This window comes from Capricornis sumatraensis, chromosome 18 (assembly GCF_032405125.1).
Source record: "Capricornis sumatraensis isolate serow.1 chromosome 18, serow.2, whole genome shotgun sequence".
Taxonomy (NCBI): domain Eukaryota; kingdom Metazoa; phylum Chordata; class Mammalia; order Artiodactyla; family Bovidae; genus Capricornis; species Capricornis sumatraensis.
In genome coordinates this window covers 63,071,475-63,087,891 of record NC_091086.1, presented here as the reverse complement: position 1 = coordinate 63,087,891, position 16,417 = coordinate 63,071,475, and the positions used below count along the sequence as shown (strand labels likewise).

Below are 16,417 nucleotides of genomic sequence, written 5' to 3'. Positions count from 1 at the left end.
GAAAGGACTGAAGCGGGGAGAACTGATGGCAAACTGCTGTGTGGCAATGGGCCAGGAAGCCCCAGGAAGCCCAACTACACAAGACAGACTTGGGCACAGTGCACCCAGAGAAAGACAGACACATCAAAGGAGAGAATTACAGGGGAATTTCATTACCAGACATGTCCTCAGTTTCCTGAACCACAAAGAAGTGCCCCCTCCCAAACCAGCTCATTTCTCATGTTCTTTATTTAACCACAAGTTGTTCAAATCTTCTTTGCCTTCATTCCCAAGCAGAAGTTTACTCCAGAAAAGCACATAAACTGAAGTTTTAAAAGTTATTAACACGATGTAGGTAGCGGTGTAGTGGATCCCTTCACAAACTTAAGTCAGAACCGGTCTTTGGAGCCTGGGAGGAGATAACAAATCAATGAAATATTTCAAACTGTCCTCATCGACACTCAAGAGGTAAAAAGGTCTCAAAATTAAAAGGGCACCTATACAAAAGAGGCACACCAACAGTGCAGGGCTGATGTGGGACCAGAGGCTAGACAGGAGGTGTCAGCTGCAAGGGCAGGGAAGTTTTGTGTGCAGGACACAGTACGGTGCCTCCCAGCAATTACATGATGAATTAAGCTTATGAGGCTTAGTGAAAAAAATACTGAAAGAGAAACAAAACTGACAAGAGCTATATAGCACAATGTCATGTACCGACTCTGTGACTCCAGGGACTGAACCCCACGAGGCTCCTCTGTCCTTGGGATTCTCTAGGTTAGAATACTGGTGTGGGTTGCCATTTCCTACTCCAGGGTAAATTCCGGACCCAGGGGTCAAACCTGCGTTTCTTGTGTCTCCTGTATCGAAGGTGGATTCTTTACCACTGTGCCACCTGGGAAGGCCACATTAAGTATAAATTAAAAACATACCCCATGCCAAGCAGTATCTCATTTCCCAGGACATAGATTCAAAGATGTCAAACACAGCAGGATGGAGGACTGTTGTGTGACAAGAATGTAAGAAAACAGTGTGGAATGGAATAAAAAACCAGGGAGCCCTCCACTGTTGGATAGTGAGCCCTGTACTAAAGAAATAAAATTAATTCAATTCTGCATCCAAGATTTAAAGAAAAATAAGCGTCTCCATAGCAATCAAGGGCTGGTGAATGTACGGTAAAGGTAAGTACGCTCTCTGGGCATCTCGGAACCCACTCCTCAGGGAGACCACTGCACTGACCAGACACCCCCTTACTCAGCGGGGTCCCTGCTCCACCCCAGAGAACTTGAAGCACTTAGTCTGTGCTGGGGACTGAGTGACTGATGGGTCCACTGCTGATTTAATTCATCACACAACCACCTGGGAGGTAATAAACACCTCACTGTACAGATTTTAAAGATCAAGTCACTTTCCAAAGTCAGAAAGGTAGCTCAGTGGATGTGAACTTCACATTTACTTTCATTTCCAACAGACCATGGCCTTTTCCCTAAACCACCTATACTGAGCATCTCTTCAGAGATTGAACCCTGAGACCGCTTTTGTTTCTAAAATGAAAACTCAACATTTTACATTTATTTTCCTCCTACTCGAAAGGGAGCACTGGCTCACAGTTAGAAATAAAGAGGGACTTCTTCCCTCGTGATCCAGTGGTTGGGAATCCACCTTGCAGTGCAGGGGACTCAGGTTCGATCCCTGCTTGGGGAACTAAGATCCCACATGTTGTAGGGCAGCTCAGCCCGTGCACCACAACTACGGAAGTTTGAGAGCTCCAGAGCCCGTGCACAGCAACACGAGACCCCTCATGACACAATGAGGATCCTGCATGCTGCAACTACGACCTGATACCGCCAAAAATAAATAATAAAGTAAAAAGAACTTTTACAGCCAGCCATTGACATGCTTTTTTACTCTGCTTGGATTTAATGAAAGTGCCCAGAGATCGTCGCCATCTCGGGAGCCACAGTACATTCCAATGAGGGACACTCCACTCTGCTCCCCCAGAAGCTTCAAAGCACCTAATGCGGATCGTGGCTCCAGGACACAGCAAGGTGTTCCTCTGAACATTAAGCCAGGCTCAGAGCAGACAAGTCACTCCTGAGTCCCCCACACTACTCTGACAGCCCTAAATCAGCTCCAAGCTGACACTACACAGCACCTCTCAGGAGCAGGGCAGGGCCTGAGTCCAGCAGAGACAGTACTCACTGGATGAAAAGATGACCCCTCAACCCTGTCAAAAAACGACACGGGAGAGCCAATTTGATCCTGGCTTTTAATATCAGGTCAGGACAGAGGAAGTACAGGGGAAGTGGCAGCGGGAGGGCCGTCGTCCCAGCCCCTGGCCGATCAGAACAGCACCTGGGGCCGGAAGTGCATCTGCCGGGTGGCGTTGTTCTTCATCCCCATCTTCAGCATCCACTTCGACTTCATCCTCTGGACATACTGCATGTCCCGCTGGCGCACCAGAGCTGCTCCTGGGGTTGGGAAGGGGGTGAAAATGAAGCAAAGGACAGTGAGCTGTGATCAGAAAAAACCCAACTTGGCAGAGAATCAAAGCTGGTTTCGGTTAAGCGGGCTCTAATACTTAAACAGGAGTTATTATCTGATGCCTCTATCCAACGAGCCCTGGGGGGTCCCGTGCGCCTGCCACTGTGCACCAGGACTGCTCTCTATATACATGCCTCTTCAGTTTTCATCATCTGAAAAGGTCTAGAAGCCCAAAAGGTGAAGACCACTGACCAAAGGCCCGGAGAAAGGCAGACTACAAACCAAGTCAGACAAGAATTCCTGACAAGACTAACAGGAAGTCTGTCCACTAATTTAAGTGGCCTCACAGCTCCCAGGGGGTCCCAGCAAGGGAATCCACGTGCATATATAAACACAGAGGCCTTGATGATGGATTTCGGTTTCGGCGCCTTCCAGGCCATTGGAAAGCACCTCTCCCCACTCCTGACTTCAGTGGACTGACGTTCTCCTTGAAGATCCAAGCATAACGAGCTGCACTCAGCAGATATCAGAATAGATTTAAATAATTTCATACTGATGATATTTCAAAGCTGAACAATTTCAGTCGCATGCTCTAGCCCTCTGAGCCTTACTAAGCTTTCTAAAGAAAAATTTCAAAACGAAGGACGATAGCCGGCCTTTATTATGTGCATGTACTATGTCACACATGCTTTATGACATTCAACCCGCACGACTCTATAAGTAGATATTATTAATACCACCTCCATTTTATCAGTGAGAAACAGAGGCCTCGATTAATTACATTACTCAGACTCTTTGTATAAGAACGTATAAGAATATCAGGTAAGTCATGTTTGACTCCACAGCTCAAACTATGTTGCCTCAAGGACATTATTTAAGTCCTCTGTATAACCTGCAAAATTTCAACCTTTGATGATTACTAAGCAATTACTTTTGCAATTATACCTCCTAAAAAAGTTAATGGTTTACAGGCAGTTTTAAAAAGCTACTGTGCTGAGGAATATGAAATTTTTAAGTCACGGAGCTTTGGGTTTATCGCCATATATGTCTCAAGTGGTCATAGGCCAAGAAGCTAAGTTCCCCCCAGAGAGGACCCATAAGGAGAGAGTGAAGAGAACCACATCGGCTGAGCCCCTTTGTGTAACCCAAGTTCCTGTGCTAGCCCAGCAGGTCCCCACGGGCGTACCTGTGCTGCCAGTCCATCCCAGGGCTCTGTACTGCTGCAGGACCCGGCCCACAGCCTTCTGATTCTTAGCAACCGCCACAGCTCTCGACAAGCCAAACCGCTGCTTGTAGTATCTCATCAAGGAGCGATGACCCAACCTGGCACCTGGTTTTCAAAAGAACAGTACTGAAGCACGGAGTTGGATCATTTTTCAAAGCAGAGTTATAAAGCAAGGGCTTTCCAAATCACTTTTCATGTTAATCTAGCTGGAAAACGCATGTGCCAGAAAAAAAAACACTGTTCTACCAGCTGAATAAAGGTGAAGCTGTATGCTAACCAATGAGGGAAAGAAGATAAACCCGAGCAGAGACACTGAGGGACATCCCTGGTGGTCCAGTGGCTAAGACTCTGTGCTCCCAAAGAAGAGGGCCCAGGTTTGATCCCTGGGCAGGGATCTAGATCCCACGTGCTACAGCTAAGAGTTCACACGCCACAACTAAAGATCCCGAGTTTGCAACTAAGACCTGGTATAGCCAAATCAATGAGTAAATAAATATTAAAGAAACAAAACCCTGGAGAAGGAAATGGCAACTCACTCCAGTACTCTTGCCTGGGAAGTCTCATGGACAGAGCAGTCCATGGCATTGCAAAGAGTCGCACACAACTTAGCAGCTAAACAACAACACCACACAACCAGGCAGACTGTGATTTGGGGAAATACTTCTTGATGGAAATGTGGCATAAAACAGAGAGTGAAGTGACCTAGCAACATGGAATAAAGAGTTTTGTAAAAAATTAAAACTTGTGTATAGAAAAATTCCATGGACTGAGGAGCCTGGTAGGCTACAGTCCATGGGATCGCAGAGAGTCGGACACAACTGAGCAACTTCAGTTTTTCATAGAATAATAGTTGCAAATATTCAACCAATTAAGTCTATGGCTAAAGGAGAAAAAAAAAACAGTAGAGACATTGCAAAACAGAGATAATGACAAGTCACTGTCAAGTGAAAAATGCAGCATCCGTACTTACAATACGTCTCCACAGAAATTCACATGGCCGTCCCTACTAATACAGATAACAGGATCCTAGGAGACAAGGAATTTTAACTTTCTTTAAAAAGATTAAGCACCAATCCTGGCCTGATGTTTAGTTCTACAAGCCACAGTCTGGGTTTAGAAGAAAAGCCAATCCACTTTCCCTTTGCTAACATTCCCTAATGCGGTGCTTCTCAAACAGGGGGGCCTTTATCCCCAGAGGACACATGGCAGTGACTGGAGTCACTGCTGGTTGTCACAGGTAGAGGGAAGCTCCTGACACCTAGTGGGTCGAGGCCAGGGATTTGGCTAAACACCATACAATGCGTAGGACAGCCCCTCAACGAAGAATTATCTGGCCCAAAAGGTCCACAGTGCTGAAGTGGAGAAACCCCGACCTACTGCTTTCTAAATGTTGACAGCTTTTTGGGTAGAAAGACCATGAACAGAATACTATAACTATTATAGATGGCTATATTTGCTTTTAGAATCTAGATTTTTAACCTACTAGAAAAAACTCTATCAGGTTATTCTGTGTGAACTCCCGGTACTTGACAAGCTACCTGTGCAACATTTTGCTCCCTACACAGGTATGAATAAGTGATTACTTCCAGGTGATTGATTTGTGACCAGACTCAGGAGACAACAAAAAGAGAAATTTTCAATTCCATGATGCTGTGGTCTCTGGATACTAACATGGATGAAAGATGTCTCCCTGGACCCGATTGTTCTGGCGGGGGAAGAATTAACAAAGCTCCCAGACCACCAGAAACAAGTGAGACAGCGATGGAGAAGGCTCACACTTACACAGAAGCTTCAGCAGGAAAGCCCAGCAGTGCTGATAACGACTTTCTATGTATAATGTAGCTCAGGACGCTCTGGGTTTGCAACAATGACTTCCTCAGAATCACTGAATGATAATGCTGCTCATTAGCACTTACTAAACTGATTTATTTACATTTGTAAGCAGCATTTAGAAATACGTAATCTTGAAGGCTGCGTTTTAAGACATGTTTGAAGAGGGTTCATGAATCAGTGCCAAGGTTCCTGATACCTGGCAGGAGAACTGTAAGCGCTGCTTAGAGCCACCCTTGTCCTGTGGCAATGACAGGAGCGCCTGGCAGTAAGCACCTAGCACAGGCGCTGAGAACAGCTCAGCTTCGCACCAGAACACAGCGTGCCTGTCCACAAGTAACAGATGGGAAGTGTCTGAGTCAGGCTGAAGCTACCACCTGTCCATCTATCTTCTGCCACAGTAATAACTGCCTACAAGACTGTCCACTCCTGATCGAAAACATGATACAAGTGAACTTAATAAAACAGAGCGGACTCACGGACACAGAAAACAAGCTTATGGTTCCCGAAGAGGAAAGGGGGTCAGGGAAGGAGAAATGAGGGCTTTGTAACTGCAGTAGCAGATATAAACTACTATGTATAAAACAGATAAACAACAATGTCCTACCACACAGCACAGCAAACTATATTCAATATCCTGTAATAAACTATAATGAAAAAGAACACATATACACATATTTATGTAAAATGTAGAATCATTTTGCTATACACCAAAAACTCACACAACAGCGTACATCAACTATACTTCAATTAAAATGAAAAAGACTGTCTACTCCTACTTAACAAACAGCCTAACATTTGACATTAGACAGTGACAAAGTATCTCTAAGAGTAATTTCCCTAAGATTGATTATGTATCTCTTGTGGATCCAGTGGCAGATTCTTCTGGCTAGTCAGCAACTAACTGGAGGTGTCCTCACACCAACCTGCTCCACAGGAACTGAAGAGCCGACCAGTCTTGGATACGAATGCTCACAGCACCCTCTACTGGAGCTCTATGTCACTGCCTCTGAGACCATCAAGATCACAGCATCTGGTCCCATCACTTCATGGCAAACAGATGGGGAAACGGTGGAAACAGTGACAGACTTTTATCTTCTTGGGCTCCAAAATCACTGCAGATGGTGACTGCAGCCATAAAATTAAAAGATGCTTGCTTCTTGGGAAAAAAGCTATGACACACCTAGACAGCATACTAAAAAGCAGAGATATTCCTTTGCCAACAAAAGTCCATCTAGTCAAAGCTATGGTTTCTCCAGCAGTCATGTATGGAGATGTGAGAGTTGGACTATAAAGAAAGCTGAGTGCCAAAGAATTGATGCTTTTGAACTGTGGTGTTGAAGACTCTTGAGAGTCCCTTGGACTGCAAGGAGACCCAACCAGTCCATCCTAAAGGAGATCAGTCCTGAATACTCACTGGAAAGACTGATGCTGAAGCTGAAACTCCAACACTTTGGCCAACTGATGCAAAGAACTGATTCCTTAGAAAAGACCCTGATGCTGGGAAATACTGAAGGCAGGAGAAGGGGATGACAGAGGATGAGATGGTTGCACGGCATCACCAACTCAATGGACATGAGTTTGAGCAAGCTCCGAGATTTGGTGATGGACAGGGAGGCCTGGTGTGCTGCAGTCATGGGGTCCCAAAGAGTCAGACATGACTGAGCGACTGACCTGAACTTGACCTGAAGCAACTACAATCAAGGAATCCCAACTACTTGCTACTTTTGAAACCAGTTTTATGCAGACTCTACTAAGGGTAGTTGATTAAATATCACTATGCTCTCCACATTAGAATCCGAGAAATCAGCTTCATGCTAACGTCCACACTGACCCAGTCATATATATATAACTGAGCATAATCAGAGGTTTCTGAATGGTGAATTTGTTCAAAGAAATAACCAGGTGATTGAATATACTGCCATAATACCACCACACGTCTAAATGGTGTTTATTTGAGAGTTCCTATTTCCTTGGTTCATTAAAAAAACCCAAAGCAGTATTGAGGGAGAAAACCAATGGACAATAAACTGTCATATCTCATTAAAACGAAGACTGACTGACCAGAGGATGACTGGTTTTTAACATGAGATAGTAAAAGTATACGTAACTGTAGAGCTGGAAAAAATTTCAGAATATTGCTAGTTTCTGGTTCACTAAGAAAGCCATGTACTATTACTATTTAAATGAATTCTATTATAAGGTTTCAGAAGTCAGTCATCTGTGAAGAAGACCCAGGAAGGCAATGAATGATGTGTATGTAGATAGTTCCTTTTCTGGCTCCAGGTCACACACGCTTTTTAGACACTACATACAGACTCTCCCCGGGGGGTGAAAGGAATACACTTATCCACGTGGTCAAAAAAATCTGTGTAGCCACACAGGTTACTTGATGCCATTATGGCCTTTCCCCAGGAAAATGTATGTACAGGAAGAGATGTGCAGAGCCTAGTCACCCCAGGTTGGGGCAGTACCTGGCAGTCGGTTAGGTCTCTCCTGAGGCTGTATAATGGTACAGAACTGCCCAGTACTCAAGGACCACAAGGGTCACTCACTACCGCCAAGTCTCCCTCAAGAGCATCCGACACTTTAAAACAGCATGACTCGGTATGTGGACAGGCAGCTGTCAGTAAGGAAGTTCATGTTTTAAGTCCAGTGGTTAAGACTTTGCCTTCCAATGCAGCGGGTGTGGGTTCGATCCCCAGTTAGGAAGCTAAGATACCACTTGCCCCAGAGCCAAAACATAAAACAGAAGCAATGTTGTAACAAATTCAATAAAGATTTCTTTAAAAAAAAATGTCCACATAAAAAACATCTTTAAAAATAAATAAAACCCAAGAAACTGGACCTACAAGTTAATCTCATGGCCCTTTCTTCTTTGATTGTGTGAAGAACAAGCAGAGCAATCTGCCACCTGGGGCAGTAGGCAAATCTGATGCGTGGTCCCTGAGGCCACACTGGAGCCCAGGATGGCTCCTTCAGCTCTCTTTACCTGCCCCGTGGCAGACCCAGGGAAGTCACCTTGCTTTTAAATCACCTCCAACTTTCCAGTCACTCAGTCAACAGACGTTTACGTGGCTCCCGTGTGTCTGAGGCGCTGTGCTGAGAGGAAAGAAGCCAGTTTGGTCCTCACAGTAACAGGGACAGAAGGCAAGCGAGTCAACAAGTGCCAAGAAGAAGAGACCCGTCGTGAGGGCCGTGCGAGTGTCCCGGGAGCAGAGGAGACTCTCCTCACCCAGGGCGGGAGCTCAGCTCAGCCGCTTGGAGCAAGGAACCCAACTTGAGTCTCAGAGGAAGACAGGCAACGCATGTACAAAGGCCTAGAGGAGGGAAACTTCACGTGGGCAGGAAAAGGAAGCACACAAAGACACTGGGTGACAAAGTGACCCTGAAGGCCAGGGCTTCCCCTGGGAATTCCAGAGGGAAAAGAAAATAGAAAGAATGGAGTTTGCTTCAGAAAGAATGTTCTGGTGGCCAAGTGGAAATCACACTGGAGAAGGCCAGAGAGGAAGCTTTCATGGTAACACAAATGGATACGGAGGAAAAAAAAAAAGAAAAAATACTCAAAAGCCAAATTCCTAACTAATTAGGAACTGCAATTAGTCACCATCTGGATTTAGGAGAGGAATAAAGGATCCTGAGAAGACACCCAGTTTTGGCTTTGGTGAACCTGAGGAGCCTGGATCACTCTGGGCAATGTGTTGTCCAGATAGCTAAGGAGTCTTTAAGCTTCTGAAATTTTAAGTCCAGGTAAAAATTTCTCTTAAAATAGGCTATATATCTTAAAAAGGATATGCTCACTGTTGAACAGACTTTTGTCATGTAAAGTGCTAAAGTGGCTGCAAAACGAAGCCCACGTCCCCAGTGATCCTGCTACAGCCAGACACTGCTGGCAGGGACTAGCTCATTCACTTTCTCAAAGTCTACTGTGATCTTAGTCTCCCAGGTGGAACTAGTGGTAAAAAACCCTGGTGGGTTCCACGGGGTCGCAAAGAGTTGGACATGACTAAAGCGACTTAGCATGCAAGGAAGGGGAACCTAATAAAATAAGGGCCCAACACATAGTTTTTGAAAAAGAAGTTATCAAACTTATTTCTGAGGTTCTGCATTAGTATTTTCACCAGGGGAAGAGGAGATTAGGTCCCTTGTGATACACTTAAGCCTGTTTTGCTACTGTGTGTTGCACGGGCCATGATATTCTGCTGCATTATAGCTTTCTTATCACTGTAGAGGAGTTATATCCTCAAGACAGGTTCTGCCAGCACTTTCCTCCAACTGTCACTGTATAAAGCTGCCCTTCACCTTAGAAGGTTATTATTCCGGGTTAAGCAGGGCTGTCTGTACCTAAACAGCAATAATCCATGTGGAGAGCAAACAGCACAAGGTGGTTCCTTCATGGCAGACGTGTATCCACTGGCAGCATGACTGCTCCTGGCCCCCATTACAGCAAATCTCCCAGGCAGTGGAGGAAAGGTGGAATGGGCTCTTCACTGACGAGGTCCATGATCTAAGGCAAATTACTCATCCTGTCTAAGCTTCAGGTGACTCATATGCCAAATACGGACAACAGAATCTAACTCACAGACTTGATCTAAAGAGAAAATAATGTATCTCCCTGAATATGCTAACTTCTCAGTAAATATATTATTAGAACCTTATCATATCATTCCATTCCCTGTCCTTCTAAAATGTATATTCTCTAGCTGCTCCCATTCCTATCAGCTAAGCATAACACTATAAACAATATTTCACACTTCTCATAGTCATAGCTTTCCTTCTTTTCATATCTGGGACAAAATTCTACCATTATGAATCCTGTTCCCCAAAGGAGAAGGCAGAATTCAAACTCCAAGTCTTTCCCTGCACCCAGAGTATGAACAGGAAGCCTAGGTGCTGTCAATCATATCCAACCATGCCAGACTAACACACACAGTCTGAACAACCATGGAAACAGGAATTAGTTCAAGGAGTAAGGGCAAAGTCAAGTTTAACAAGAAAAATCCAGAGGGACCAAAAAGCTAGATAATAAACAGAACACAAAAGGTTTATGTATTGAAAAGAAAGGAAATGGCCGATTAAAGCATTATAAATCACAACAAAGTAAGGAAAACACTGATGCAACTTAAACAAAACAGCTAAATCAGAGCTATGGGGCTCGCTTCAGAGTTGACCTTGTCCACAGGAACATAAACACACACTTGAAGTTGTAGGTTCTCTCCCCACAGCGTGGAAGGGAAGTGATGGGAACATGCTTCTCCGATAATCTCAATGGCGTGAAACTACGTATTCTGGACAAATGCACTTACCAGAAGGGAGAATCAGCTCCATGGTTTCATCGTCATAATCCAGGGTCTTTTCTGAGGGCAGCTCCTCAGTCTCATCATGGTCCTCGCCTTCTTTGTGATCAGGGTAGCTACTCCTGGAACCATGGAATGCCATTAACACACAGACCAAGACCCCAAATCTCATTAACATACTGCCAACCTACCAGATCACTAAAGGGGTGGTGGGCGGGGGTTAATGTCTACAGGGACTACACTGAAAGCTTCTGGAGAGGAAACAATTTGCTAGCATTTTCTCTTTCGGAGAAGGTGATGGCACCCCACTCCAGTACTCTTGCCTGGAAAATCCCATGGACGGAGGAGCCTGGTAGGCTGCAGTCCATGGGGTCGCTAGGAGTCAGACACGACTGAGCGACTTCACTTTCACTTTTCACTTTCATGCATTGGAGAAGGAAATGGCAACCCACTCCGGGGTTCTTGTCTGGAGAATCCCAGGGATGGGGGAGCCTGGTGGGCTGCCATCTATGGGGTCACACAGAGTCAGACACGACTAAAGCGACGCCGCAGCAGCAGCAGCATTTTCTCTTTAGTAAAGTAAGCAAATAGCCTATGAACTCAAATTGGATCCCAGACCTAAATGTAAAATACAAAACTATAAAAAATCCTAGAAGATAATAAAGGAGAAAACCTGATGACTTAGGGTTTGGTGATGACTTTTTAGGCATGACACAAAACGCACAGTTCATGAAAGAAAGAACTGATCAGCTAAACTTCATTCAAATTAAAAACTTCTGCTCTGTGAAAAACAGTATCAAGAGAATTAAAATACAAGACGAAGACTTGGAAAAAGTATTGACAGAAGACACATCTGATAAAGGACTGTTATCCAAATGTAAAAAGAACTCTTAAAATTCAACAGTAAGAAAATAACCCATTTGGCCAAAAATAGGCCAAAGACCTCAACAGACTCCTCACTAAGAAGAAACACATGGCAAATAAGCATATAAAAAACATGCCCCACAGCATATGTCATCAGAAAAATGGAAATTAAAACAGAGATACCACTACACACCTATCAGAATGGCCCAGACCCGGAACATCTAATGCTGGGGAGGGTCTGGGCAGTAGGAATCCTTCGTTGCCAGCAGGGATACAGGAGGGCACAGCCACCTTGGAAGAGCTGGCCACTTCTTGCAAAATCAAACATACTTTTACCATAAGACCCAGCCTGCCGCTTGGATTTACCCTAAGGAGTCAAAAACTTCTGTCTATATGAACACCTGCAAGTGGATTACAGAAGATTTATCCAAATTCCTACAACTTGGAAGAAACCAACATGGACTTCAACAGGCGACTAGATAAACAAACTGTGGTACATCCATGCAAGGGAATAGTTTTGGATTACACCAAAAAAAAAAAACAACAAAACAGAGCTAGCAGGCCATGAAAAGACACGGAAGAACCTTAAAAGTATGTTACTGTGAAAGAAGCCTGAAAAGGCTACATACTGTATGATTCGAACCATACAATATTCTGGAAAAGGCAAAAATATGGAGACATTAAGTATCACTGTTTTCTAGGGGTCAGGTGAAGGAGAATGATGAACAGGCAGAACACAGAGGATCTGTAAGCAAATGAAACTACTCTAATGGTGGATACATGTCATTATATGGACATCTGTCCACACTCACAGAGTAGACAACACCAAGAGTGAACACTCAACTATGGACTTTGAGTGATACCTGGTGGGTCAACTTGGTTCATCAAATGCAACATATGTGCCACTGGGGGAGGCTGATGATGAGGGAGGCTATGCACTTGTGGGGTACGGAGTACCTAAGAAACTGCTATACCTTCTGCCCAATTTTGCTGAGAACCTAAAATTGTTCTTAAAAACAGTGAGCAAATAACCTACAACAACTCTTTCACCTGTGTTGTTTCTCTCCAGGAAGGCTGGCAAACAGGGGAAGAGGAGGAGACTGCACAGTGGGAGATGCAGCTCTCAATTTAAGTCCTTAGAGAAACAAGTTCCAGAACAGCGCCGTCCAGGAGAACTCTGTGATGATGCAGATCTTCAGTCTGCGCGTCCAGTATGGTGGCTACTTTCAAAACACATCTGCTTTTAAGCACAGGTCTTGAAATGTGGGTGGTGCAACTGAAGAACCGGATTTTTAAATTTTTAATTTAATTAATTACCCCAAAGAGTGACATGAGTACATCTAGAAACTAGCAAATTAAGACACTGTAGTTCTAGAAGAATCTCTGTCTTTCACAAATACACACGGAAAATAATTGGAGAAACTCACACTAAAATGTTAACAGTAAGGCAGATAAGTTGACAGGAATGGACAAAACACCAGATCGGACACTTCACAAGAGATATCCAAGTGGTTAAGATACCCAGTTAACATACAGTAAACGGTTCTCAACTGCATTAGTTCTCATCAGGGAAATGCACATCAAAACCACAATGGATATCCCTACACAGCCACCACTTTTACCCCTACACAGCCACCAAAGTGGCTATAATGAAAAACTGTCAGGACAAGTGAGAAATGAGAAATCAGAAGGAAAATGCAAAAGGACAACTTAAAAGACCAGGGCATTTCTGAACACCTGTATCAGGTGGACTCTGCACTCCTGGCATGGTCATGACACACACCTGCTTGCAAAGCACACCTGTGCTAGGTCACAGGCACACTGACACTAAGAACCAACCACTCAGGCAAAACTGAACTTCGGACCGTTGACACCACAACCAACAAAAACAAGTTTTCAAACCAGACAAACTTAACAGTTTGGGCCCAAGATCGTCTCTTTGTCAGATATGTGTGTTTAACTCTGTGATACTCAGTTTCTCATTTACAAAATGACAGGAAATAACCACCATATAAAAGTGTTCTAAGAGGTATTAAGAATAGGATATCCGACAGAGCCAGACAGTTACCAAGCAGGGGCACAGGTGAGGACAGTGCAAATGTGATGAGTTTGCTTCGCTCCATGTTACGAACCAGACTCACCTAAAATCATAGAAGTCCGCAAATTCCAAAAGAGCGTCCCCATCTGTGAAGAGCTTACAGTGACTCCGGTCATTCATGTGTGCCTGTACCGCCTCCGTGGAGTAGAAGGACTTCCCTCTCTCGTTGCACCACAAGCAAATCTTCCCAACACCAACTTTCTCTCCTGGGGAAAAAAGTTGAGAAAAAGACATGAAAGCAGCTTTTTGGAGCCAGATTATATCTCATCATCTATCTCATCACAATTCAAAAAACAGGCACCAAGTTTTTTATTTTCACAAAATCAGCAGGTCATTCAATCCAAGACTGGTGAGAAACACAAAGTCCATGCCCCCCAATAATGCAGGGTTTCATCATTAAAAAAGAAAAGAACATTATACTCACCCAAATATTTAATCAGTCCCTTAAGATCTGAAAGATATTCTACATCAGGAATAAAGAAGCTGTGGACTTTGGTCATATGAGCCACATTTTTCGTGAGGGAGCTTGAGTGATGTGGACAAAACAAGCAGTCCATTATGGGGATGGCACCAAGCGGGGTGCTTCCTCCTGCCTCTTCCTCCTCTGCATCCTGCTCCTCCTCCTCCTCCGCGGCTTCAGCATCCTCACATTCCAAGTCCTCATCAAAATCAATATCCTCCCAGTCTTCAAGCCAGAGATTTCAAAAACAAAATTAGTAGAAGATGTCAGTGTTAGCCATTCGTTTACCACTCACCAGTCTGCATGGCTAAGGAATGCCTTAGTCTTCCTTGTTCAGGGCACAGTAAACCCCTTGAAGGGGGCTTTGGCTCCTTTTCTAGGTATATATGAACACTTTCAATCAGTGCTAGTGGGATGTGAGACGCCATAGGGGAAGAAAGGGGGAAAAAAAACCTCACCAAGTCAAGGAAGCTAGGTTGAAGGCTCAAACCTCCCGTTTCAGGTTAGTTAGCTGATTCTGAACTTCTCAGTGCACAGTTTTACTAAACTAAGTTAAGTGCAAAGCCATCATAACTAGATACCCAATAGAAATAACACATTCTACAGCAGAAGGTGTGGAGGGTAATGTGTACCCCTCTGCATATGTTAAAAATCTCCCCATTCAATAAACAGAGAAAGGATCTATTCATTCTACAAATATTTACTAATATTACCCTCCACCCATCTTATGGTTTCAGTATCTGAATCTATTTAATACAACAGTGAGGGGACGACAGAGGATGAGACGGCTGGATGCATCACGGATGCGATGGACATGAGTTTGAGTAGACTCCAGGAGTTGGTGATGGACAGGGAGGCCTGGCGTGCTGCAGTCCATGGGGTCGCAAAGCGTCGGACAAGACTGAACGACTGAACTGACAACTGACTGACTGAACTGATAAAATGCCCTGTAAGGATGCTGGCCACACCGGTCAGTTCAGAATGCATGGAAACCACCTTCACTCATCATCTTCACTTAAAAACTGACACCTCCCCGCTCCAACCTCAAGGATAAACTGAAAACCTGAGGACCAACCCCTCCCTCGCCCCGCCCCCCAGGCCGGTCCTCACCGTCCCCATCTAGGTCTTCTTCACTCTCTTCCTCCCCCTGCTGTTTCGCCAACTTCTTCGCCTGCCGTTCAAACCACCGCAGCCGGGGAGGTTTCTCGCCCGGGTCTCGCGGCTGAGTCCCACGTCCCCCGGCGGCCACGGGACACCCAGGCTCCGCCTCGGGAGCTGGCGCCGCCTTCTTGGGAGACGTGGACGGCTGAGCCTTGATGACCTGCTGGATGGCCGCGTTCACCGCATCCTTGTCCACACTGTCCACGCCCAGCCCTTTCTCCAAGTTCTTCTCGTTCATGAGCGCCACTTTCCGACTCACCGCCTGCTTCTCGAGCTCCACGTGCCGCCGGGACCTGAGGTGGTTTTCGTAGGCCTTGAAGGAAGCAAACTTCTTACTGCAGACGGTGCAGTAGGTGGCCGCGCCCTTGCTCTCCGGCTCCGCCAGGGCCCGCTGTGCCCGCACCCGCTCCTGGAAGCCCTCGAGGCTGACGGGGGCCATGCCGGCCACTTTGCGCCTCAGGTTGTAGCGGTGCCAGTCCGTCTTGTAGTGGACCCGCTGCGCCTCCGCGTCTCCCAACACCGCCCGGCAGGTGTTGCAGGTGTAGGTCGCCATCACCAGGCGGGAAATAAAGCGCGGCCGAGGCAGAAATCTAGCAACTAGAGGCCTGACCACACCATAAGAGCCGGACTGCGAGCTGACTTCCGGACTTCGTGTCATCCCCAGTCGGACAGGAAGTCCCGCCTCTCAGACTGTAGCCACGCCTCCGCTGCGGAGAGTCCCGGGAAAGTGGGGGAAGCCAGTGACGGATCCGGCCCCGCCCAGTCGGCCTGAGATGAGTGCTGAGTCAACAAAAGTGGGCGTGGCTTGAGGTGGTTATTGATTGACAGTCCTAGCCCCGGCAGAGTTAATGTCTGGGTTTGTTTTTTTTTTTTCCTGTACGTTGAAACCTGAGGCCGGGAAGGGGGCCGCCTCGCGGAAACCGGGCTTGGGGAGTCCAGAGGACTGATGCTGTTGACCACCCGGCGGTCGAGGGCTTTCTGAAGTTCGTGCCCCTGCAGCCCCGGGAGTGGGTCTCACGAAAGCC

The 16,417-nt window shown here is 45.7% G+C and overlaps 1 protein-coding gene across 1 annotated transcript; it reads right to left on the bottom strand.

Annotated features, from left to right (window-relative positions):
- Nucleotides 1-2,267: 2,267 nt before the first annotated feature.
- ZNF622 (zinc finger protein 622) lies at nt 2,268-16,031 on the bottom strand. The gene is made up of 6 exons (XM_068990699.1): nt 15,342-16,031; nt 14,196-14,456; nt 13,815-13,977; nt 10,819-10,931; nt 3,644-3,787; nt 2,268-2,444 (listed from the first exon to the last, which is right to left on the bottom strand). Exons 1-6 carry the CDS (start codon nt 15,943-15,945, stop codon nt 2,317-2,319), a joined length of 1,413 nt encoding a protein of 470 aa, XP_068846800.1. The 5' UTR covers nt 15,946-16,031; the 3' UTR covers nt 2,268-2,316.
- Nucleotides 16,032-16,417: the final 386 nt, after the last annotated feature.